This window comes from Lutjanus erythropterus, chromosome 7 (genome assembly GCF_056507025.1).
Source record: "Lutjanus erythropterus isolate fLutEry1 chromosome 7, fLutEry1.hap2, whole genome shotgun sequence".
NCBI classification, from domain to species: Eukaryota; Metazoa; Chordata; class Actinopteri; order Lutjaniformes; family Lutjanidae; genus Lutjanus; species Lutjanus erythropterus.
In genome coordinates, this window is record NC_139323.1 from 5,304,894 (window position 1) to 5,321,865 (window position 16,972).

General features: G+C 43.0%; 1 protein-coding gene across 2 annotated transcripts in view; it reads right to left on the minus strand.

Annotated features, from left to right (window-relative positions):
* Positions 1-7,394: 7,394 nt before the first annotated feature.
* The window catches only part of szt2 (SZT2 subunit of KICSTOR complex), a 129,725-nt gene continuing 120,147 nt past the window's right edge, over positions 7,395-16,972 (minus strand). For both annotated transcript variants that reach the window (XM_084722454.1, XM_084722453.1), the window contains 7 exons: positions 15,909-16,122; positions 14,648-14,825; positions 14,440-14,562; positions 12,981-13,497; positions 9,637-9,747; positions 7,777-7,845; positions 7,395-7,691 (listed from right to left, as the gene is read on the minus strand). In XM_084722454.1, coding sequence (XP_084578580.1) covers positions 7,548-7,691; positions 7,777-7,845; positions 9,637-9,747; positions 12,981-13,497; positions 14,440-14,562; positions 14,648-14,825; positions 15,909-16,122 — 1,356 coding nt within the window. In that variant the 3' untranslated portion in view covers positions 7,395-7,547. The remainder of the gene's footprint in view (positions 7,692-7,776; positions 7,846-9,636; positions 9,748-12,980; positions 13,498-14,439; positions 14,563-14,647; positions 14,826-15,908; positions 16,123-16,972) is intronic.

Sequence of the window (16,972 nt, forward strand, 5' to 3'; positions counted from 1 at the left end):
CCTGTTGGCGGTGGACCCTGTGGTGGGGGTAGCCAGCCCCCCACCACAGGAGGTGGCGGAGAGCCCCGAAGGACACACCATCCCCGCGGGGCCCAGCTGGGGTGACCAGCTCGACGCCGCAGTGCCACTTGACCCCGACTAGCACAAGGCCGGCCTGCTGGCTGACCTCATTGACATCGAGGGGATTATGTCTGACTCGGCAGAGGAATGCATCAGCCTCGGTCCTGGCCAGACACCTGCCCCACAAACCCCCGAGGCTCTGTTCCTACAGTTAAAGAGGGCATGTTCCAGTCCCTGCGAAAGGCGTGCAGAGGCCATGTTGGCGCTCACAGTTCACGACCAAGCAAAAAGGAGGAAGGTCAGACCAGCGGAGAGCTCTGTGGAGACACAGCTGAGTGTCACAAGCACACACCAGTGCACAAGCACAAAGTGTCCCTTCCTCCCAATAAATTTATTAAAAATGGTCGGTGCGCATCCAGGCCACAAGCCGAGGGCGCAGGTTCTTTTGTTCAAAAAGAATACAAAAAACATGAACAAAGTGAAAGAAATAAAGTGGGAACAGAGCATGGCTGTGCGGCCACGCATGCCACCACAGGGGGGAGGCATAACCCCACCAATGGTGCAGCAAGTGGGTCCGCCTGCCCCGGTGGGCATGATGAGTGCCTCAGTTGCGCAGCCCAATGTGCCCGTCCGGCCCAGTGCTGCGGCGGAGTCACCCCTGGGCCTGCTGTCGAATTTGGCCGACCAGTCGTGTGCGTGTGGGGCGTCAGATTGGTTAGTAAAGACTGTAACCAAGGGTTACAGGCTCCAGTTTGCATCCGCTCCATCCCGATTCAACGGAGTGGTGCAGTCACAGGCTCAAGAGGACAGGGCTCATATTTTGCAGGACGAACTATCGTCGCTGCTGGAAAAGGGAGCCTTCTACTCAAGGTATTTCCTAGTCCCAAAGAAAGGGGGGGGTCTGCGGCCGATATTGGATGTGCGGGCTCTGAACAAATACTTAAGACAGTACAAGTTCACGATGCTTACACACGCGGCTCTGATATGGTTTGTGCGTCCAGGCGATTGGTTCATGTCCATAGACCTGAAAGACGCTTATTTTCACATTTTTCGCCCTCACAGGCGATATCTCAGATTTGCCTTTCGAGACGTGACATACGAGTATCTGGTGCTCTCGTTCGGCCTTTCACTAAGTCCGCGGGTGTTTGTAAAGTGCACCGAGGCGGCCGTAGCGCCCCTGAGGGAAGGTAATGCGCCTCGCGATTAATATAGACAACTGGTTGTTGGCAGCACAGTCACCCCAGGATGTTCAAGCACACACCAGACTGCTCACTTCGCATCTGGCGGCCCTGGGTTTTACGGTGAACTGGGAGCGTTTTGGTCCCAACTCAGGACATAACGTTTGTAGGTTTGTCACTGAACTCGGTCACATTCAAAGCATGCTTGTCAGTGGAAAGGGTGAAAGCCTTTCAGGCTTGTCTGGCACTTTTCCGTCGAGGGGCGATGCTGAAATTCAGGACGTGCCTCAGGCTGCTGGGACTGATGGCATCGGCACTGGCGGTTGTCCCACTAGACCGTTTGTACAGCAGGAGGATGTCCCTCCTCAGCGGATCAGACGTCATGTCCGTCGGCCAGTCAAGACTGGCGTAGTGAAAAAGGGCTTCTGGGGGACAGCGCGGAGGTTGTGTCCCATAGTGAGATACCTCACTCATGTTTCAGAGAACCAGGGTTAATTTCTTAACCTAAAGTTTCACCAACCTGAGGTTGGTCCTGTCTTCTGATTGGTGGATTGACCTAAAGCTGTTTTTTGACAGTTAAAACCTCATACAGAGAGAATTACACCTGAAGCAGCTCAAAGTTATTATCAGTTTAAAAACACTGCCTGTCTGTCTGTCTCTGTCTGTCTTTTTCTGTGTCCAACTTGGCAGTCTTTTTTTTAACTGTTAATAAATTGAAAGTTTGAGCTGGTTAATGTTAAATTCATTCATTCATTCATGAAGTGCTCAACTTGCCCACACAGTGGACACATGTCCACTCACAGTTCCTGGGCAGAAATTGACAAGGCTGATTGTGATTGGCTTAATGAATGTCTAGCTCTGAGTCTAATATCCATGGCTGCCTAGTGCCATTTTTAATGTCAGCCATATTGTTCTTCTGTCCCGCTTACACACACACACACACAAAAGCTGTTCTTTGTGTCTGTAAGGGGACTTTTATTGACATACACACTCACCCATATACATACAAACGTGCATGATAACGCATGCACATAGACACACACACTCGCATACATACACACATGCGTGCGACAGTGCGTGCATGTGCACACACACAGACACACTACCTCAATGATGCATCTAAATACTTCTGGCAATATGTTGGGGATACTAGTCGGCAGCGAGCATCAGGCACACTTAAAATTTAGTTTGAAATTTTCTAGTTACAAGTAAAAATCCCGCATCCCTTAATACTTTTTATTTTACTTTCACTGTAGTACCTTACTTAGTTACTTTCTACTTAAGTACTAAGGTAAAAGTAAAAGTAGTAATGTCAGAAAACACAAACTGGATTGATTTATTTATGAACACTTTTTTCACCTCTTATGAGTTTGCAGGTTTGTACATATCAGATTATTTGTACTTGTGTTAATGTAAAAATGATTTGACACATTCTCAGTCATCCTACTGCTTTATTTAGCATTTCACATACTGTATAAAGTGTTCTGTATATACATAATATACATTATACAGTTCGAGACAGTGCAGTCTTTATATTACAGAGTCATAATGCTAAGGGCTAACTTGTCACAGTTCACATTTTGCATGATGAAGATCCAGTGTTTTAACATTCAGACTGAATTCTCTGAGCTTTGCTCAACAGTTCTTCATTTTACATCCACAAAGAAGCGCAACCTTGGATTTGGTTTCCTCCCAGACCATGTGTAGAAATCTAAGGCTGCTGAGAATGTCATTAATGAAGGTACTGCAACGAATATGGAGCCTTCATGTTTGTTGTGATGTCACACTCTTGTATCCGGCTGGCTCCTGCCCTCCTGTAAACTGAGGTATGATTACCAGCCACACTGTTTCAAAGTACACAACACACGTCAAACTCATCACCCTGAACATGCTTTGGAAACACTCGGCGCTGATGACATGTGGCAAGCTATTATGCAAATCATTAAAGTTAATATGACCCATTTTTTTTCTTGCGAAAGGCAATTTCTGTCACATTCTGCAAATCGACTCAGGCACTTTCACTGCATAACACCAGGAGTGTGTTTCCAAAGATCTTCTATGCAGAGCTGATGGAATGACAACAGTATCACTTCATAGGGTTGGGATTTCTTTTTTTAAAAAAGGGAAAAATAAACAGAGAAAGGCACTTCAGGGCACCAGACACGGCAGTGGGGTTCAAGTGAGTAACAGGTTTGACACTTTTGAAACATAAAAGCCTTCCCACTCTGCAGGCTGACATCTCAGCCTGACTGTCACTCATGTAAAACACTGATGTGGTATGAAGAGCTAGCAAGATGCTACAAGAAGGCACAAGATCCTAGTTTACTCAGACCTATTAATGAAGCAGTGAGTATGAAACTTGTGCAGCTCTATAGCCAGAGGTGCTCGTCCTCGGTTGCTTATGACTGACCTGCGATGCATTGCAGCATGAAGCATCAGATTCAGTCGACGCAAACTGTGGATACACATTTAAAATGATGAGAAAGAAATACAGCAGTGTCTTCTCCACTGGTGAAAATACTTCCTTAACCATCAGGTTATCAGAACACACTGATCAGCCACAACATGAAAACCACCTGCCTCACATTGTAATACCAATGTCACCAAAATTGCTCTGACCCATTGAGGCATGGACTCCACAGACCTTTGAATGTGTGCTGTGGTATCTCACAGCACGTTAGCAACAGATCCTTTAAGTTTCAAAGGATGGAACAATGTAACCATGCATCCTTCCTTCATGTTGGCAATGGATTTTAAGCAGTACACCCACATCCAAAAGTTGCCCCAAAGAAGAAGAGTCAAGTTTCTGACAACAAGAAACATGCTGATGCTGGAGGAGGTGGTAATGATATAACTCTTAATAAAGAGGAAAAAGAGGCGGCAACGACATAGATGGTGGCCATGAAATACATCGTCACATGTGGATGGAGAATTCTTTTCACGAAGTAGAGGTGACAAATGTCCTTTGGATTTTTAAAACATTTTCGCTGTGTCCTGTGGTCATGTCTCACTTAAACGATTGGCTACACCACTACAGTACCACCCACGATCACCGATGGTACTGCTTCTGTTTCGTCCATATCCCTAAGCATTCCGAAAACACGCAGAAATACGGATGAAATGAATGCAGAGTATGGACAGAAGGCTCTATCTAGGACAGTACCTCATCTGTGAGATCAGAGCAATTGGGTTAGCCTTTGCTCCCCACGTGCAACAACGAGCTTTGGGTACCCATCACCCTGTCACTGGTTCACCAGTTGTCCTTCCTTGGACCACATTTGGTAGGCACTAACCACTGCACACTGGAAACACCCCATGACACCTGCAGTTTTGTAGATCCTCTAACCCAGTCGTCAAGACATCACAACTTGACTGTTGTCAAAGTCACTCAGATCCTCACGCTGCATATTTTTCCTGCTTCCAATACATCAACTTGAAAACTTGCTGTCTAATATAACCCACTGGCTTGACAGGTGCCAGCACAACAAGATGATACATTTTATGCACTGTACTAGTCAGTGCTTTTAATGTTGTGGCTGATCAGTGTATGTACTCCAAGACCTTCAACCAGGTCCTGATCCAGCAGCCAGGAAGCATTTTGCTCATGATACGACACCAGAGAGATGGACGAATCTCATCTACTTCATACTTTTACTCTACCTGCTCAGAATGGTCAAAGTCAATCAGTAAAAGGTTCTGTGCTAAAGGTCTTCAGACAGACCTGTTCCCTGAAAACCCTGAGGACCCGACCCAACAGGGTGTCCGGCCCACACTTTGCAGACCCTCTCAGTTGCAGGCTGAGTCCAAATCAAACTGCTACAAGTCTATGGACTGTGCAAAGTTTTGATTTTGGTATGATAATGCATGCTGCATCTGTAATCAGCCAAACGAACACAGCAAATTGCTGTCCTCATCACTGACCCTTGACAGTGTTACGGGTGTCCCTCTGGAACTGGTTTGTGGAGGCGGTGGGCGATGCGGCCCCCTGATTTATCTGGTTACCTCTGCTCTTTCAAAACTGCAAAAATCTGTTTTCCCCAACAGTGTCAAACTTCGAATGTGATGGATTGGTCACCTGCTGAGCTGAATGGACAGATTGCGATCTTCTTTATTGACATAGTCAGGAGACGGTCAGGGCAATCACCTGACTTTAACCCTGACTGGTTGCTCCCTGACTATTTTAGAATAGGGCCAAATTTCTGCCAGATCAGTTGTCACTTGGCGTTCAGTTTGATTTATTGCCTGACCTGTCAACAATCTGGCTCTTAGACGACTGGTTGGATTTCTGGCTGGTCTGAAATTTTAGCCAGCTTTGTGCAGTTTGAGTACTGTAGTTCTACAGTCAAATTTCTGATCTGGGCTCAATGGTGTGTGTGTTTGGATAATGGATATCTGATGATGCAGACACACCAAATCCATTGAAGTACTTCAAGTCAATGGAACCAATTCATTTTCTATGGAGAGGAGTAGATCCAGCTGCGCAGTGCATGATGACGGCATAGCGAGTTTGCTGAATCTGGATTTGCATAATCACGACTAGACCTCTCCTTTATGCAAATGGAGTCCATCTAATGCAACATAGCAGACTTGCAAAAGTCCAATCAAACTGTCAAGATAGATTTCTGTTCTTGCCATGTCTATTTCTCACCTAAAATGTTTTCAGAAGCTTATTTTTGTGTAGTGTTTACCTGAAAAATGAGAAAGTTTTTGACCTGGCCACCATGGTGAAAAGATTTGAGCCAAAATCAAGCACCGCCCACTGGCCAGAGCGTGGGGTGTTCTGTTGCATTGAAATCCATCATCGCTGGATTTAGTGCTTCTGTGCCGCGAGCCAAGACTTCCTCTTCTGTGTGTGAGTAATAGTTTACAATTCAAAAAGCAGAAACTGATGATAGCCAGTGGGTTCCGAATGCATTCAACCTCTTTTGCTCGCCACATGGACTGTTTCCCTGTATGCAGCAAAAGCCCAATCAAATGTGACTGGTCAATTCACAAATGGACACTAGAATGTTCTTGATTCCAAAAATCTTGTCCTTGTCATAGGCTGATTACAACGTGTAGTGTGAGTTTACACAACATACAACAGACAGTGTCTGACCAGTTTTACATAGCAGCTCTGCTAATTTTCCTTGAAGCTTAATGTTATATTTCATAAATGTGTATCCATTTCTTCTGATGTTAGCAGAGGTGCTGTGCACCCGCTATATCCAATACACTGTGGGAAACCCTGATCATACACTGAATATTTCCCTCAAGTTAGCCTGACTTCATGAACGTCACTGTAGGAGATTTTACATAGATTTTGCGCTTCATATGTTTGTAGAGACAAATGACATAGTATTGAGAGGAACATTAAATCTCCCTAATGCTTGTGATATACTTGCTTTTTAAAAAACGTACAAACAGACTGCAGCTGCGGTCTGTGTGTACCTGAGGATTTAAAAAGTTATCCACTGTGGGATCATCATGGGCTGACGCCAGAATATATTCCAACTTTAAGGCCCAGTGTGTAAGATTTAGGGGGATTTATTGGCAGAATATGTAAGAAATGGAGTATAATAGTGTTTTTGTTACATTAGATTGAGACCTTTATGTTTCACTGCAAAGCTTCTACAGCAGCTGAGAGCGGACAAACCAAACACTGGCTTGTGGACAGCGTTGATGAGTTGGTTGCAGTCTCCAACCACTCCACTAAATCCTACATACTGATTCATTAACACAAACATAAACTGCCACCACCATCCTTAACAAGTTTAATTCCATCTTGTCTCGTCTAGCATTAACTCCTGTACACCGCCAAATGCTCTAAAGTAATACAGCATACATGGAGTGATTATAATGCACATATAAATGCTTAGTTAAAAGCAAGTATATCAGAGGATTAAGGATTACAGAGCCAGCTAACGGAGGTTTTCTACACACCAGTTAGGAGCCGTTTAGTTTTTAATCAGACTTTCTTCTGATTGGTTTGGGGCTGGGTGGGCTAACTGGTGCCAGAACTCTGCATCAGCTTATACCAGAAAAAGACTGGGAGCAACACACAAGCAAAATGTTCATTTAGGTTTGATTCTCGGGTTGTTTTTTTCGGGTATTTATTCTGTGGCCCCGAAAAATGTCTAGTAAATGCCTCCTGTGTGCTACAGGGCTTTGCAGTAATATCAGCGTCTGCTATGAAGCTTTTCTTAATGCCACAGTGAGTGGTAGACTAGCAAGAAGATTTTCCCCAAATGAACTCCTTTTCGAAAAAAAAACTCCCCTGACTTCCCCTACTGCTGCTGCTTCGTGAGGTCAGCCCAGCACCGATCAGCTCTATAACAGTCCCGTCCAGAGGTTATAACAGGCCGTGTTGATGACAGACTCCAGGTGATGATACATAGACACCAGCTGAGGAGGAGGGCTGCTGCTGGCCTGCGGCTGGGACGGCAGCGGCTCCCGGAACACAACCTTTAGACTCTGTGGGAGGAAGAAAAGAAACATTGCTGAGGTGTTTGCACAACTACAGTATCATATTAAGAATCATATCAGGGTAATGACTCACTGTTTTTCCAGCTTGATTGTCCAAAAAGACCAAAACAAAGCAGTCAGTGAACTTCTGGTTGAGAACAGCCTGAAATAAGATGAGACAGAGAGACATTAGCTGTCTACTTAAAGGATGCTTTGAGAACTGCTACGATTAATCAAATATGAAATCAATCGCTAGCTATTTTGATAATCAATTAATTGGTCTGAATAAATACTTAAGTAAACAAAGTCACAATTCTCTGATTTCAGCTTCTTAAATGTGAATATTTTCTGGTTTCTTTACTCCTTTCTGACTGTAAACTGAATGTTTCTGGGTGGACAAAACAAGACATTTGAGGACGTCATCTTGGACTTTTGGAAGCACTGACCTACATTTTTCACCATCCTCTGGCATTTTAAAGACCAAAGAACTAATTGATTAATCAAGAAAAATAATTGACAGATTAATTCTCAATAAAAATAAAGTTACCAGTGGGAAGCACAATTTCCCACAGACTGGAGTGAGACCAGAGACAGTTTCAGAAAGCTGTTGTCTTGTTCTTCTTCACAATAAAACATCTTTGGTGAGTCTTTTGGCCAGTCATGATCAAGATAACTGCATGGTCTTCTTTTCCCCCTTAAACATGGATGTGTATGATGGACACTAGTTCTGAGCAGAACCGCAAAAAAGGAGAAAGTCTTGTTTGCTGCAGACTGCATAACATGCTGTTTAACTAACTTACCGTCAGCTAACTAGTTGCTAAAGTAGTGGAAGGGTGTCCTAATGTAACCTGTCAAACCTTCCTCAGCCTGTTTATAATGGAAAGTGTGTCAGCTTGTTAGCACACCACCTAACGTTAACTTCAGTGAATTGTGTTTTAAATTACAACTTTAACTTTACAGTTCAGAATCATTTAGCCGAGTTAAGTCTAACTCCCACTGCACCTATTATTATTCCAGTTTAATGTCCATCATTGCTGTAAGTTATGAGGAAAATAAAAATGAAGACACAATGAAACAAGACCCACCGGTGTTCTGGTTTAATGAGTGACCGTGTTAACTGGTGACTCAGCTAAATAAATCGCAGTACTAGTGACGGTGTGAAATCGTATTTGGTGACCCATCAGATTCTGTGAGCTGCAGTGATGGAAAAATTACTCAGATCCTTTACTGAAGTAAAAGCATTAATAACACAATGTAAAAATACTTAATTACAATTAAAATTCCTGCATTTAAAGTCCTACATAAAGTACTAAAGTAAAAGTACTAAGTAAAGTAAACTTTACTTTTACTTTAGTACCTATGTAGTATTTTTTACTTCAGTACTAAGGTAAGGTAAGTAAAAGTAATAATGTCTGCGGAAAACACAAACAAAAGATGCACCAGAATGCTTTGTTAACATGTTAAAATCCCAAATGTGTCTTCTGGCGGAGGATCCCAGATCCCCCCTGCAGGAGACTGGTTCATGAACATGTCATCAATTCCACCTCTTATGATTCAGTACGTCTGTACACAGAAAGCTTTGTTGTAGTGGCCAGGAACAAACGCTACCCCATCATAGATTGATCTAAATTGGATCAGTGCACACATGCCTGAGCCTCTATTACAAAGAAGTATGATAATATTTGATAATAACATGGATAAGAGGGAGAGGGCAGAAGTGAGAGGTCAGGCTGTGGTCATGATTCCTCAGTCTCCACAAATTAAGCTAATTCTTTTCATCTCCAGATTTCTCATCTTCAAATTGAGCACAGTTTCATACACTCTGAAGGATCCCATAATTAGCCCTCTTAAGATAAAAATAATCCCTCTAGAGTCCTTTTTTCACACTTAAACACTGACACACTTTTGCTCTGATGTGAAAAAAAGAGAATGGAGATTAAGAGCATCTTCTCACCAGATACTGGATGCCGTTGTCGTCGAAGTGTCTGCAGCTCTGAGGGAAGCGGTTCAGGAGGACTTTGATCAGACTCTGGTACCAGGCTGGACTCATGGTCAGGAAGCAGTCCTGCAGCAACACATCAAACAGACTCTATTACAGCAACCTGCCTGTCGTTAATCACAAACCACAGCTGAAAACAGCCTTTCTGCTTTACCTGCACAGTCAGTCAAAAATTGCAGCTGATCACTATAAAAAGTTTATTTTCTAGCTGAGCTTTCTGTTTAATTAATAGTCTATCTGCTGTCATAGCTGCAGGAGAACAGCCAGCATTTTGATTGAGATGCTGTATCTGCTGATTACATTCTCTACGAAATATATCCCAGACTCCACAATAAAAAAAATCGATAAAATATCTGTCCAAAGTGTTGACTCAACTCCGAGGTCATTTATGAGGCCATAGATTGTGGTGTTGAATTGAACAGTGCTCTGTTATTTTGGCCAACCTTCATATCTACACAACGTTGACAGATAAACAATTTTGAAAAGGTTAGTTCAGCTAAAAAATCCCCTTGTATTTTCATGAAACTGATAGTTTTCTCCTTCTGCTGCCATCATAACACAATGGAGGGCAATGGAATTTAGTTTGTGGCACGCACAGCATGAACCTATGACAGCATGTTGGGCCACTGTAGGTAAGGAAAATACCATGGAAGAGGTTAATATTCTGAGAAAAAAACTTGAAGAATTCTTGAGATTCCAAGTCTGAGATTTCCAAATCAGCTATGGGCTGCAACTAATGATTATCTGTTGATTTTTCTCTCATTTTTATTTAACTCAACCTTTTGTTGAAAAATAGGTCCAAACATTTTTCAGGTCCTTCCTATAGTGATTATTTTCATTATCAATTAACCTGTAGATCTTTTTCTTGATTAACTGATTTGTTGTTTAGTCCATAAAATATCAGCAAATAGTGAAAAATGTCGATCAGTGTTTCCAAAAAACCCAAGATGATGTCCTCAGAAACCAGAATGAAAGCATAAAAAATTCTTCTTTCTTTCTTTGAAAATTACTCACACTGATTGATTGATAATCAAAATAGTTGATGCAGAGATTCATTTAATAATCGATTATTTGATTAATTGTTGCAGCTCTATGTACATACATATCCACATACTGATAAAAATCAGGTGAAATCATGTGTGCATCAGGAACTGCTTTGCTCCTACACAGTTCTTTTCGTAAATTAGTTTTTTTTTTTTAGTAAATTTAAGACTTTAAAGGGCAGGTCCATTATTTTTGTTGTTTTGAGGTTTTAATTATGTTTTGAGGCAGCTGGATTTGCGAGATCACATGAGAATCCATCTTGCCAGGTTTCAAGTCATCCGTTTGTGTCTCTGGACTGCTGGCAGCTGCAGGCATGGTTTTAGGCGTGACGACAATGACAAGCATCTATGGAAGCAACTTGTCTCAAATAAACGATGACGGCTCCTGTTAGCATAGATACTGTGATAGCATCAAGTTACATCAGAACTGGAGAGTGTTTCTTTTTTCTTCATGGAGGAGATTATTTCACTCTTATCCCGACCGGATTTGGCAAGAGTTTGACCTGATTGGTTGAAGTTAGTCCATGTTAGACATGATAAACAGATGGTTCATTCAATCAACTGCCAAATGTTTTTTTTAAGTACCTGCCCTTTTCCAAACAGTTTCTAAGGACAACTTCCCAGATGGTTCTGCAAAACAAACCATCTGGCGTGTCAGGTTCGGGGTTTTATATCACTCTGAATATTATCTCCTCTCCTGGCTTCATTTTGTTTTCAACCTACTGCCAACTTAAGAAGCCTTTTCATAGGGACTATTTCCTTAGCAGAAAGTAGTTCCATTGAAACTGGACTGTCCACAGTAACAGGGACACTGTTTCTGGTAAAAAAAATATTGTTGATTTTTTTAATTCTCCTTTCGGCTTCACTGTGTTGGGGTGTAAGTAGAAATCTCTGACAGGATTTCACATATAATTAGACACAATGCTGCTCATATCAGGTTGAATGCCCATGAAGAGCATCTGTCAGTTATGTGACATGTGAGATCTCAGGCAACATGTCAACATGACACCTCACCCTGAGCCAACACTACAGGAGCATCAGTCAAGAAACTACAGAATCATTTAATATCTGAAGGGGAACAGTCGAGAAGAGAATTGTTTGGAACAGCAGCCATGCAGGGACATCACAAACACATACAGTGTAAGAAGTCTAAATATTGCTCATTGCCTTGCAATCTAATATATACCACCTCAGTGGCAGTGTTTACTGTGGTGATTCAGTCATTTTGAAGTGGAATTGTTATTAGAAACATCTTTTATCTAGCTTTAAATTGGAAAACCTTAATCCCTCGTATGCACTCAGAAACTGAACCTGTTCTCTCTGGTAGCCTTTGCTAAATATAAAAAGAAAGTGTAGGAAAATTTAGTATAAAACTGTATTATGACTATCTATCTGAAAATATGCAACTCTGACTTTGCCAAATGACTTGAAATGATTTAATGAGCCTCTAAGTCCAAAGATTAAAAAGGAGCGTAGTAAATCAACTGCTCTGGACAATGGATTTATTTTGAATCCATCTGACAGCAGCCAGTCACGTGGTGTGAGAGGAGAGAGAGGAGAGTTTGGCAGTGCTCACCAGCAGGAGCACAAATGACGACTTTGAGTGAAGAACTTGACTCAAGACTCCTGAGCAGAATGGGTGGGACAAATACAATAAACTGTGTCAGTACTCTTTGAACCGGGCTCTGTCTAACTTCAGTTCCAGTGATGGTAGTCGCTGAGATGTTCCTTTGCCCCCAAAATCTCATGAATCCACGTAGATCGATGGGTCTGTTCTCTCTCTTCCAACATGCTTCAGCCTTCTTGTCATCCACAGCAAAGACCAGAGCAAACTTTACCTTGCACCGACACTTTCACACTCTTGAAACACATAAATTAACTGTTACCTCTGAGGATATTCAGTATCATAATAACAAAATCATCTCAGGTGAAAAAATGCCTCCAAAGTGTTGTCATGAGCTTCCAGCTGGGTGTTTTCAGCTGGGAAGAAACGCTTTGGTGGTGATTATATTAGGGGCTATTACCGGCTGGCTCGAGGAGTAACAGAATACATGTAATGGGATTACATAATCTGGATACATAATACATAATCTGGATGATGTCATCCTGGACTTTGATCAATATTTTTCACAATTTTCTGACATTTCATTGACCAAACAACTGTTTACCAGGCCTTAATATGTGAACTCAAAGGTTAGTGCTGACTCAAAGGATGGTGGATGAATATGAGATGACAGGCTGCACTTGGAATCTTACCAGTTGTGGGTCGATCTCCCCCACTGAGCGGCTCTGCACAGCCTCCAGCAGCTCTTCCAGCTCGCTGAACGACAGCTTGGTCAGCTTCAGTTTGTCCAGGGCCAGGTGCTCTCCATGGAACAGCCTCCTCCACAGGTTGTCCCTGCGGCAGTGACCCATGGCCTGCTCCACGCTGGCCTGGATCTGCCTGCGGGCCAACACCACCTCGTTGTTCAGCAGAGGGAACAGAGGGGAGGAGTAAAGGAGCCCCTGAGCCTCTGCTCCGCCCGCCGCCAGAGGGTAAAACTCGTTGCCGTCGCTTGGGGCCATGGCGGCTGCGGCTTCAGATGACGTTTCCTCCCAGAGGTCCTGCTCGGCACCGCGTGACCCACTGGCCTCTCCTCGATCTGGGGGGAGCCGGCCTCCAAGCTCGCCAGGATCGCGGTGGATCTGGGGAAGCTTCTTGAAACGGCGCATGTCAGCAGTGAGGCGGGGGAAGAGCTCTCTCTGGCTGGTCATGATCACGTAGAACCGCAACCTGCAAGTAAAGGTGTTGTCACCCACTCTTAAGAAAAACAAATTATGAAACCCTTTAAATGATTAATACAATTTTTCCTGCCAGTGACAGAACCAACAGTATATTTAAGCTCTTTCAGTGTGTGTAGGCTAATATGCAACTTCCCAAGTAATAGCCAAGGAACATTATTGAACATTTTTCTAATGTATTAACAAATGAAAAATTCCCAGTGTCAAACTATTTACTAAAAAATGGGGAGGGTCACCAAACACCCCACCGAGGGCCAGATTTGGTCCACAGGCCACAAATTGAGTAACATATTCAATTTCCAATGATGCATAACAGAAGAAAAGCATCAAATCTTCACATCTGAGAAGATGAAAATAGCAGGTGTTTGCTATTTCGCAAATGGTGTCTCTTAATTTTCTATTCGCTAATGGATTAATCAAGTTTAAGCTCTTAAAGGGATATTTCACCCAAAAATTAATGTTCACTCATTATCTACTCACCCATGCGCGTGCAAATGAGCTTTGGGACATTACACCAGATGAACAGTATGGAGGCATTTTTTTTAGTTGTTTTTTCTGTTTGCAAACTGGTCACCATTCCCTTCTATTGGTTTTTGAGATTCTGCAAAGTTGTTTTCCTGTGAAACTCCAGCAGTGTTTTGTGGACTAAAAAACTAAACCCCGACCTTCAAACGGCACGAAGCTGAATAAATAGGGACTGAATTTTCATTTTTGGGTGAACTATCCCTTTACAAAAATAACAGGAGGTAATTAAGTGAAAAACACACCCTGCACACACTACATGCAAACCAATGAAGTGTGATAATTTATGATGAAAATAAAGTAACCTCTTCCCAGATTCCCCACAGCATGTGGTGAGAGTCACGGTGTTACAGCAGTGCTGTGCTCTGGTCTCACAAATGAGTTTAATTAGAAATCTGTTCTTTGTCTTTACCTGAGCAAATGCCGCTCCCCATCTGACTGTTCCTCAAATGGAGCAGCATTATGGCACACCACCAGGGACACATCAAAGTCATCATGGTGGTGCTGGCCCTCCAGATCCTTATAAGAGCCAGAACTGAAGCAAGAAGGAAGAAAAGGTCGAAATGAAGCAGCTTACGTAATGAGAATAGATTTACTCTGTGATTCTGAGGTGTTTATACCTGTTCCACAGAGCCACCAGTGCGTACTCGTGCAGGTCAGGTGTCCCTTTCTTGTTGTCAGTGGTGACTGTAGACTTGGACATGCGCAGTGGCTTCATGCCGTAGGTGCTGGCGTGGTCAGTGATGTAGTTGTATAGCTGGTGAGCGGTTATCATGCCCGTGGAGATGGAGAAGCTCCCTGATGAACACAAGGATCAGACACTCTCACAAAAGATAATCACAAGATATCCCAGTTGTTCCTGCCCACCCACAGAGCTTTAAAACCCGCCATGTGAAAACATGATGCATTATCTTTGATCTCTTCACTGACTCAGAGAGACCTCCTGGTGAGGCTAAAGCAGGGTGAGACACAAATACACGATGCTGAGAGCAAAACAAACGAAAGCAGTTAGGATTTAACTCTTCTCTGTCTGAAAGATTTACTCAAAAGATTGTTTCAATGGAATTTGATTTTGGCCAGCAGTGAGCAATAGAGAGTAGGGATGTCACGAGAACAGATACTTTGGTACCAAGTTGATGCCAAAATTTTTTAAAACGTGACAGTGCTTTTCTGTTTTTTTTCAGTACCATAGGTACTGGAAATGCAATTCTTCTAGTCTGCTATTAAATGCTAAAGGAAGGAGAATAATGCCGACCAATGCCGGACAAAGAACAACTACACGTGTGAGACAGCAACATGTGCAGCTGCAGTAACAGCTCCATTTTGATTTGTCCAAAAGATAAAGTAGTGATGTGCGAAATGACCCAGTTCACTCACAGGGTGGGCGGGTTCAGATCAACTTTCTAGAAAAATACCACCATAGGAACGACTTTCTTTCTGATAGAAAGAATGTAGTTCGTACATGAAACTGCTCACAAGGTGTGTGGATTATCTTGAATGATTCTGATGTATTTTTGCACAACGTGTATTATTGCACAACAAGTCGAGTGCCATTTAGTCCCATTATATTGGGACTGCAAGAGGAAAAATAAGTATTTTTCATTTTGGGGTAAGCTGTTCCTTTAAAGGCAGGACCAAATTCTTTATCAAACTCTTTGTTACTGTGTTCCCTAATCAGATCATTTTTGATATAAGCAAACACTGTAACTGTAACATTCTCCTCTTTACCCACTGTGAGTTAATCATATGGTATGCTGATATAGTAATTTACAGTTGGCTCTTTCCAACTCAAGCCTTTAGTGAATCTAACAAGTGATTCTAGTCACTCAGAGTGACTGGAAGTATAAGGTGACTTGAAATATTGCTTCACACCAAGTTCACCTTGGAAGACATGGTTGCGGCCAAACTTGGGAATGTCTGGGTGATGGGAGATGAAGTCGTCCAGGAAGTCGGTGAGCTGGTAGCCCTGGCGCAGTGTCATGTGGCAGCCGACCAAGTACTGGTGAACCACTCGCAGGTGGAAGTCGTAGCTGAAGGAGTGAACGTGCATCAGGTCCCGTACCTTATCACACTCCTCAGTGAAGAGCATAGAGAGCTAAAACAGAGGGGTGGACACAGTCATTACCAGCACAGGATGACAATGACAAGTATCTTCTCAAGTGCAGAAAGTAATCTAACTCCAAAGTCTGGCCATGTTCATCCACAGATCACTCTGGGAAATAAACAGTGTGTGGCAGACACAGTTCTCTGGATGGTTATCTGTGGAATCATCCAGTGGTGGGTCTGCTTTGCATTTGAAGGGGAATACACTGCTGTTCCAGCTGCTCCAAGCCTCCACTGCTTTGTGCTGCACACCTTAAGGCCCTGCTGCTCTGTGACTCCCATCGCTCCATGCTGAGTCTTTTGTAAGCAACTTTGATATCAATCAGATTCATAATAGCATCCTACTTAATTAAATCCAACATCAAAAGCGGGCTGACAAAAGCATTAATTGTAAATGCAAATGGCTGCAATGAGAGGCTACGGTGTGCAGTTAATTACAGCACAATAAGAGTTTACAGGGAGAGCTAAACGCTACTCCTGCTTTTACTTTCATCTCGACCATTTGCCTGGAACATACGCAAACAGGCTTTATCAAATCAAAGAGGCAAGAATAATTGCAAAGCTCTCTATAGCTACTGAGAACGTCTGTGTCTTCTGTATCAGTGTCTGGAACCTTTCAACACCTTTTCCTGCCTCAACATTTGTTCAGGAGATTTTCTCCGTCATCACTACCCCCACTGCAGAGATAAGAAAGCAGAATATTCTTTGGGCACAGAGGAATGAAAAGATGAACATTAACTTTTCTCTCCCAGGTGGTGTTCCCGCTGTCTGGCAGACAAATTAAGTGTGACCTCTTAGCCTGCTATCTATGGAGCCAGGAAGCCGGTGGGACTGCAGACGTC